Source organism: Sorex fumeus, unplaced genomic scaffold, assembly GCF_029834395.1.
Source record: "Sorex fumeus unplaced genomic scaffold, SorFum_2.1 ptg000044l, whole genome shotgun sequence".
Classification (NCBI taxonomy): domain Eukaryota; kingdom Metazoa; phylum Chordata; class Mammalia; order Eulipotyphla; family Soricidae; genus Sorex; species Sorex fumeus.
The window spans coordinates 594,611-603,794 of NW_026606101.1; the positions used below are offsets into that span (position 1 = coordinate 594,611).

General features: G+C 46.3%; 1 protein-coding gene across 1 annotated transcript; it reads left to right on the forward strand.

Annotated features, from left to right (window-relative positions):
• Nucleotides 1-6,641: 6,641 nt before the first annotated feature.
• Nucleotides 6,642-7,881, forward strand: LOC130030243 (protein WFDC10B-like). Its single transcript, XM_056121472.1, has 2 exons — nucleotides 6,642-6,732; nucleotides 7,748-7,881. Exons 1-2 carry the CDS (start codon nucleotides 6,642-6,644, stop codon nucleotides 7,879-7,881), a joined length of 225 nt encoding a protein of 74 aa, XP_055977447.1.
• Nucleotides 7,882-9,184: the final 1,303 nt, after the last annotated feature.

Consider the following 9,184-nt stretch of genomic DNA (forward strand, 5'->3'; position numbering starts at 1 on the left):
GTAGCCAAAGGCCAGCTGGATGAGATTTTGTTCTCAACTGCTCTCTTCCTCAGAAGGTTGTAAGCAAGGAAAACTGGGGTTCGAATATTTGATTTAAGACAGCCTTAATACAGAACTCTGTATTCTGTATTCACTGGTCATTCCCTAGGTTTCTTTTTTTTTTTGCTTTTGCTTTTTGGGTCATAGCTGGTAATGCTCAAGGGTTGCTCAGGGGTTACTCCTGGCTCTGCACTCAGAAATTACTCCTGGCAGTGGTCAGAGGACCATATGGGGTGCTGGGAATGGAACCCAGTTGACCACGTGCAAGGTAAACGCTCTACTCACTGTACTGTTACTCTGGTCCCATCCCCCAGTCTTATGGAGCAGATGCTGCATAGAACCAATTCGAGGGAATGAATGGTATATGTGATGAGCAAGAGAATGGTGTGTAGGTTCATTTGCAGGGATGCATTGTGTGGTCTGAAAGAGAGTCATATATTCTTTCACTCGTGTAAGAATTTTCCTGAGTGTCTACCTGAGCTTCAAGATGCCCATCTTTCTCCTGCTAAGGAAGAATAGCTGGATTCAGGAGTACTTCACTCCACCAGCAAAGTCTAGACCATCTCTACCAGCTGTTCAACCTGTGAGTTGAGGTTCCAACTCAGTCTTCTCTTTGTCCCTGAATTATAGGACATAGAGATGCCCCCTTAACTCCTTTGTCCAAGTCCAGTTAATTTTTTATGTCTTGTTTTTCTTAGGGGCAAATGCCATAGTTCTAGAAGCCCCTATTGATCCACTGCTCTGCAAGTAATTGCAACTGGGAAAGGGGTCTGGAAGGAATAAATGATGACTGAAGCTGAGGCTGTAATTGAATAGTCAATGACACTGGAGGTGGTGTGAAAGAAGTCAAGGAGCAAGCTTTGAGCAATTTCACAGAGAGGAATACTCAGCACTCAGTACTCAACCTGCCCTTTCTCCCCCAGTCATTCCATACTCACTGGTCAGAGCAAGACATTACAACTAAATTCCACTTTGGAGAGCTTAGGCAGCGGTGGGCAAGGAGCCCCATCAGAGAGAGCTCAGAGAGATTCTGCCAGATTTTTTTAACCTTTCAATTTTTAAGTATCATTTAATGGAACTAAAAATTTAAATTCTTCTCTATAAATCTAACAGAATATTTGTTGAGATCTTTATGATACTGATATAATGAAATCAAAGAAGACCTAACAAAATTCGTGAGTGGGAAGAATCGATATGAAGGTGTCAATTCTCCCAAGACATCCTTAAATTCCAATGAAAAAAAAATTCAGACTTTCATAGAAATTAATGAGATGATTCTGGAATGTATAAAGAGAGAACAAGAAAGATGAATAGCGAATATAAAATTTGTAAAGAACAATAAAGACAAGGATTACCTTATTTTAAAATAAGATTACCTTATTTCAAAATTACCATAAAATCAATAATCAAGTAAGTGTGGTGTTAAAAGAAGGGATAATATCAGATCAGTGGTGTAATGGAGAAGATTCCAGAAACAGACCTATACATATATATTAATTTTCAACAAAGGTACAAAGGTAATTCAATATCAAAAGAGTCTTTCAGAGTCAGAGAGATAGTACAGTGGGCAGGGCATTTGCCTTGCATGGGGTTGACCTGGGCTTGATCCCCTGCAACCCATATGGTCCCCTGAGCACTGCTATGAGTAATTCCTGAGTGTAGAACCAGGATTAACCCCATGAGAATTGCTGAGTGAAGTCCCCCTCCCCTCAAAAAACCCACCAAAACAAATAAACAAAAATAGTCTTCCAATAAGTGGAAGAATGTTTCTGCCTGTTCTTTTTGATATCTGAGTCCCAATTTCACTAACAGCACATACTATTTTTTTCAGAAAGCTTTTGTGTGACTCTTCAAATTTTAGTTCTTAATTATCTCTCTCTATGCAAGGGATAGAACCCAGATTTTGCCCGTGCAAGGTATGTATTCTACCACTGAGCCACTTAGTTCTCGATTCTCCAATAAATTGTTTAGACTTTCAGTCTTGAACACCCTCTCTGAGATGCTAAGACAGGATCCTGCCTCCCGAGACTCATGAAGAATGCACATATTCCACTTTAAGCCCCTAATACTCTGAAGAAGCTCTGTCCACCGGAAATGGCAGGTATGCTGAATAAAGTTTCATTCCTTTCCCCGCTTTGTTGGGGTCGCCTGACTGTGCTCAGGTCTTACTCCTGGCTTTGTATTCAGGGATCATTCCTGATTGGTGTGGGACCATATGTGGTGCTGGTGGTTGAATGTGGGTCAGTCACATGCAAGACAAGTGCCCTCCCTAAGTACTATCCCTCAGGCCCTCCCATTTGTTTTTGACTAAGGTTAGCATTATAGTGTCCAGAACTCTTGTTAAGTCTAGTTGGCCAATGGTGCCTAGAGGTGTATTCTGCATATTCCCATTGATGTTAATCACTAGGGATGTCTAGATTTCCAAAAAGGGAAGTAAACTGAAAGACCCCCTTTCTTTCCCTCTCCAAACATCCTCACAAACCCAGATTATGTAGATTCCAGCGCATGCTTTACCAACTTCATTTTTTAAAATTATTTTTGGGTCACACCCAGCGATGCACAGGGGTTACTCCTGGCTCTATACTCAGGAGTTACTCCTGGCGGTGCCTAGGGGACCATATGGGATGCTGGGAATCGAACCTGGGTTGGCCGCGTGCAAGGCAAACGCCCTACCTGCTGTGCTATCTCTCCAGCCCCCCAACTTCATTTTGATCTCTGTTTGAATGCTGGAAAAGTTGACATCCGGAGCTTGGGAAATAGCTCCATGGGCTGAAGCACAAGCCTGGCATGCATGAAGTCCTGGGTTTCATCTATCCCAATATCATTAGATCTATTTCAAAGATAAAATCAGAGGCCCAACGACTTCTCAGCTCAGTAAGCAGGGAAGCAGAGCTGTTGATAATGCCGAGACTTTCGCCTGTGATGGAGTATATACGTATATATTTTTTTCCTCCCAGGAGGTGAGCCCCTGGGGTCAGCCCTCACATTCATTTTCTCGTCTCTTCAAGATGCTTCTTCCATTCCCTCCCACCTCCCAAGCACAGACCCACCACCTACTCAGGAATATTTGCTTGAAACTCCCAGATGCCAGCTCTGCTGCGAGGCCAATCAACAGCAGCGATTGTCCAAGGAGCATAAACTTCATGTTGCTCATCAGTGGGACATACAGGTACGCACCGATGAAGAACTGTCGGGCTTGGTCAAGTGCAGCTTTGAAGAGAAGAGAGGGAAGGAGGGGAAAGTGCTGGCATGCTGTTCTGACCTTCTGCTGAACGTTAGAATTGGGAGGGTTGGGCAGAAATCCAAGCTCCTCCCAACCCTGTCCACTTCCCAGGGGCTAGGTGATGTTTTCAAATCTACCTCCTTTTATATCTCTCTCCCTCCTCTTTTTTTTTTTTTATTGAATCCTGCCCCCGCGCCTGGCTGTCCTTACCGGGGCCCCTTGGAGGGGGGAGGGTTGAGTTTCTCCCACCCCCGCGCCCCAAGCAGAGCCCCAAACAGCTGAGGACCTCCGGAGTCAGCCATGGCCATGCTGGGACCACTCTCCACACGTCCGGGCGGCCTCATGCATGAAAGAACTGGCAGGGGAACCCAGGCATGCGGGTCCCAGGGCTGAGGTCTCCAAGTCTACTTGGATTGGGACTGGGCCTTCTCCACCCAGACCCCCCATCTTCCAGTAGGTAGGCTTCACATCCACCAGCTGCTGCCAGAGCCAGGTTGGTCCCATCAACGGCCAAGACGCAGAGACTATAAAACCCAGCTCCCGGAAGCATGTGGCTGCATTTGGGGCCGCACGACATCTTATTATCTTATTTTTGCTTTGGAGAACCTGGCAGGCTATCAAAAGTATCCTGCCCGCATGGCAGTGTCTGGCAAACTTCCCGTGTCTTACTCAATATACCAAATACCAGTAACAATGATGGGTCTCACTCTTCTAATCCTGAAAGAGCATTGAAATGACTCTTTTAAAATCTCAGGACTAGGAAGAAGGAGACGTTACTGGTGCCTGCTTGAGGAAATCGACGAACAACAGGATGATCGTGATTTATTGAATCATCGTGAGATACAGTTACAAAGCTTTCCTGTTTGAGTTTCAGTCATACAATGATCGAACACCCAACTTTCCACCAGTGCACATCTTCCATTACCAATGTCCCCAGTGTCCCCACCCCCTACCCCACTCCTCCCCCTGCCAAAAAGGCAGACAATCTCCCCCATACTCTCCTTTGTATTGCTTGTTATGAATAGCATAAGATGTTGCTTGTGGCCGCGTGCTCCTGGAATTCTAAAATTTTAGATAATTAGGGTCTGGAGAAATCCAGAAACCTGCATACCTGCACTTCTCATTGGGTTCTGGAAGTTGGCAGTAGTGGGGGTTTTTAGAGGGCAGGTGGAGGGATGATTGTGACCGTGATATATATACATACATATATACATAACATATATATATATGCATATCTCTTTTCAAATTAAAGCTTTTGTTTTTGGGGATAAATGCCAAGAAATGGTATTTCTGGGCTGTATGGGAGTTCTATTCCTATCTTTGGAGAGATCTCCACATGGCTTTCTATTGAGGCTGAACTAGATGACATTGTAGAGAAGAGGCGACCTGTGAGAATGAGGGATGGGGGTTCTCAAATAGGCATCACGGTCACAGTCCTCCCGTTGTTCATCGATTTTCTCAAGCGGGCCCAGTAACGTCTCCATCGTGAGACTTGTTACTGTGTTTGGCATATCGAATACATCACAAGTAGCTTTCCAGGCTTTGCCGTGCGGGCGAGATACTCTCAGTAGCTTGCCGGGCTCTCTGAGAGAGGCGGAGGAATCGCGGTACAAATAGGCATATGGAATAATAATGTCTTTCAAGAAAAAATTCCTGCAAAAAGAGAGGATTCATTAGGAGGTATAAAATATCTCTGGCGGCGGCCAGGGGGAGACCCCTAAGGCTCTTCTCCTAGCCGCCTGGGTTCTGGGGCTCTCTGGCCACTCGCCCAGCAAGGGTGGCCCAGGTCATGGGGCAGACGGCGGATGAAATGAGGGCCAAGCCAGTTGATTGATCAGATGCCTTTTATTCCATTCTCCCCACGCGCCTGCCCCAGTCTCTCTGAGCCTCCCATTCTAGTCTCACACTGACCCTCATTGCCATCACTTCCTCTCTCCGCACTTCATCTCACAGCCTGGGCTCGCTCTTTCCATGCACCCACTCCTGTACTCCTCTTCGACATGCTTCTCCCTCTGTCTCCCTTGCTAGTCTCTTCGCACTCCATCTTGCTGCCCTGCTCTCTCTCTCATGCCCTCCAACTCTCTCCCTCTCTCCAGCTCTCTTGTCACTCCAACTCCCCAGCACTCTGGGCCCATACCACACCCAATCTGGTAGCCAAATCAACATAAGAAAGCCCTTCCTGACTGCCAGGCTCAAGGGGAGAGACATCACCTGGGGTATTTCAAAGCCCTTCCTGACTGCCCAGGGGCAAAATATCTCTTAAGGTGTTTTTCTCCTTTCCTCAGTCCAATAACTCTATCAACATCTTAATACTAGTTATTTTTGTATGACCACAGTAAGAGATACATTGGGGCTTGTAGGGCCGCTCTCCTGGAAACATCTTGCTACAGACTCAGACTACAGTGCTCAGGCCAGATTAATCTTTCCTAACCCTAGCAGGGTCTGAATCTAGTTATTACTTTTTGGATCATGACAGCATTTGTCCATGACCAAACTCTTAACTTATAGTTAAGCAATAGGCACTTTGACCAGGCCCATCTCGATGCTAGGGTAGCACATAGCTTACCGCTTGCCCTGGTTCCATCCAGTCCTAGTCGGGACCCTGCTTTTGGGGGTGCTAGGAAGTAAGGGCAGCTGAGGCTTTGGTCGAGAGAACAGATGCCCAGGAGGAAAATATCACTGAGAGTCAATAAACTCCTACGTTACAAAAGCATAGCATTACTGTCTTCTTGTGTTCATACAAAAAGGACATTGCCCTGAATAAACTATGCGAAGGACTTCAAGAGAAGAGAAAAACAATATTTACAAGTCAACAGAGCACAAAGAAAGAAGTTACAAATAAACAGAGGAATGGGAGCACTGTGTTGGGAGTAACCCAATAAACCCAAGCTACCTGAGGCTATGCAGGAAGGACAAAACAATGTTATCCTAAAAGGAGGTATGAATCATCATCCTTCAAGAAGGCAAATCTCACAGGAAAGATGTCAGTAACTTAAGGTAAGTAACTTAAGGTAAAGAAACATGGGCTGGAAGTAAAAGCACAGTGGGTAGGGCATTTGCCTTTCCGGGGGGCCAACCCAGGTTCGATTCCCAGCATCCCATATGGTCCCCTCCCCCCCACCCCCCAGCACAGCCCGGGGTGATTCCTGAGTGTGCATCGCTGGGTGTGACCCAAAAAGAAAAAAATGGGTAAAGAAACACATTACTTAAGGTTAGTAACAGGGTAGGGGAGGAAACAAGTTCTCTGTTCTGCCCTGGGTTAGTCTGGAGAAGCAGGGAGGAGTCCAAGACAACCTGCTTCTTCTTTTGTTTTCTTTCTCTCCAGGCTCAGTTCTCCAGAGGATCTGTGTCAGACTCAGAGCTCACTCCTCGGACAGTCATGACGACACAGACTCTGGTTCTCTTCTTGTTCCTTTGTGTGCTGGTGCTACCGGTCCGGGGAGGAATACGTAGATCGAAGGAGATTGAGAGTAGGTGACGGACTGGGACTGGGGAATGGCTGTTATGACTGGGGGGGTGGGGGGGTGGATAAGAAGGATTGTGTCCAGGCTAAGGAGGATCTGGGAATTAGAACCTTTCAGCATGTTTTGTTATGGACACAGTCTTGTGAAAACTCGATATCCTCCAAGTCATAATCTCTAGCCTGAGGGTGCTGGGGGAACTTTTAGTTCCTTATACTCCGTTTCCCCAACTCAGACTCCACAGATGTATGGACAATAGTGAAAGGTGGGGCGGGAGAACTAGCACAGCGGGGAGGGTGTTTGCCTTGCACGCAGCCGACCCGGTTTGATTCCCAGCATTCCATATGGTCCCCTGAGTGCAGAGCCAGGAGTAACCCCTGTGCATTGCCAGGTGTGATCAAAAGAGCAAAAAAAAAGAAATAGTGAAAGGTACACCAAGGCTGAGAGTCAGATGAGAAAACAAAGCTGCTATTCTGCGATCCATGCACACGTGCAATGGATATTTGTGTAAGAAGACATAGAAATTGGGGGGGAGTCTGGGGAAGCAAATTTGGGGGTGTTGGTGCGGTATGAAAGTTAATGCCAGAGAGATTATGGTGGTGGTGATTGAAGGGAGTTTATTTGAAATGGTATATTATGGGATGGGATATGGCGGGGATATTGGAGACAGAGAGCAATGAGGAGACGGAATAAATTAATGGAATCCAGGGCTAGGAGGATGATTCTGGCTTTGTCGGGTTCTCAGGGTGGGAGTGTGCTTTTAATAGAGGTGACTTCCCCAAGACTACGGTGGGAGATAGGATCCAGGCTACAGGAGTAAAGAGAGGGTCCAGAAAGCCTGGGCATTGAGGGAGAAATGAGGGATCAAGATTTGGTGAGGGACAGACAGTGGGTTTCATGAAACTCCAAGAGGCACTATTGGAATCTGGATTTAGGTACTGTGGAGGAGGCTTTGGGCTTGAGATGGGGACCCTGCAAGGGTTAAATTCTACTCACGCTGCTCCTGATTTTTTTTTTTTTTTAGATAAAAATGTATGCGATGTGAAACCCAGCGTTGATCTTTGTACCAAACACTGTACAATTTTCCTGGAGTGTGAAGAAGCAAATACCACATGCTGTTTAGCCTACTGTGGGAATATTTGTGTGAAAACCCTATGAGCTGGAGCACTGCTCAATGTATATTCCCCCTCCCTTTGCTCAGAGACTGAGCCTGCAATAAGGAAAGAAAAGGACCCAGACCTGGGTCATGGTGTTGGCCACGACCTTCCCTACTGTCCCAACCACCTGTTCCTATTAAATAAACAAGAGCAAAAAAACCCCCAAAGCCTGCCTGTTTATTCTTAATTCTTTCTGACTAGAAGAACCCAGGGACGAGGCCAACAGGCCCACGCACATCTGGGTCCAAATCTTTGATCTCTGTCTCTGGTCATGCTTGTGGGTGCTCTTCCTTTACTCACACACTCATGCCAGCCCACCTGGTGCTGCGTTCACTGAACCAGGACCCCAGGAGACAAAGTGCTCCTGCTCGGCATGTACTAGCACGGAGGAGAGTATTTCTCCCCGCTAAGAGCTGGAAGGGTCATAGATGGCAGAATTTGCATTTATTATATTCTCTATCTCCACGAGATTCAAAGTCTTCCAGAGATCCCACTCTAGATTCTACCTAACAGGAGGCACTCAGTGTTCCGAAGGAAATAGAACACAGAGTAAACTCCAGGGTGGTATTTCTTTGAGCAGTGCCTTTTGGGTGCAGCCTTTGAGCTCCCTGCTGTGGGGTCAAGTGTCCAGAGAGCTTTCCAGAACACAGATCAGGTAGAAGAACAAGTGCTACCAATAAAACTCATAATCCCAGGGCTGGAGAGATGGTACTATGCGTAAGGCACTTGCTTGCCTTGCGTGTGGATGACCTGGGTTCAATTCCCAGCACAACATATGGTTCTCTGAGTACTGCCAGGAGTGATTTCTGAGCTCAGAGCCAGGAGTATTCCCTGACCATAGCCAGGTGTGCCCTCCTCCTTCCCTCCCAAAGAAACAAACTCAGGGTCCCTGATGCTCCACCAGTGCCAAGATATCTGGCATGCATAAGAACAGGGGAAACGGATGTGGGAGGTGACTCCTTATGTGGTCCGTGGCAGTAACCTTGCCTCTCAATAGTCTGTTCTAGGGCATTTGGGGTTTGGTCAAGTGCTGGAGATGCTTGGAGGGTGAAGTTATTTGAGGAAGCACCAAATAAAAGTTCTTGGAGAATGAAAAACATGGGGAGAGGGGTTGGAGAGATAGTATAGCAGGCTGGGCATTTGTGGCTCCAATACCAAAATAATGATAAAAAAGGGAATGAGATGAGCAGTTACTTCCCTAGAGAAGACACATAGATCACTATGTAGGCCAATTAAAAAGTCTTTCTCAATACTTATTATCAGGGAAATACAAATCTAAAACAACAATGAGATATTGCTTACCA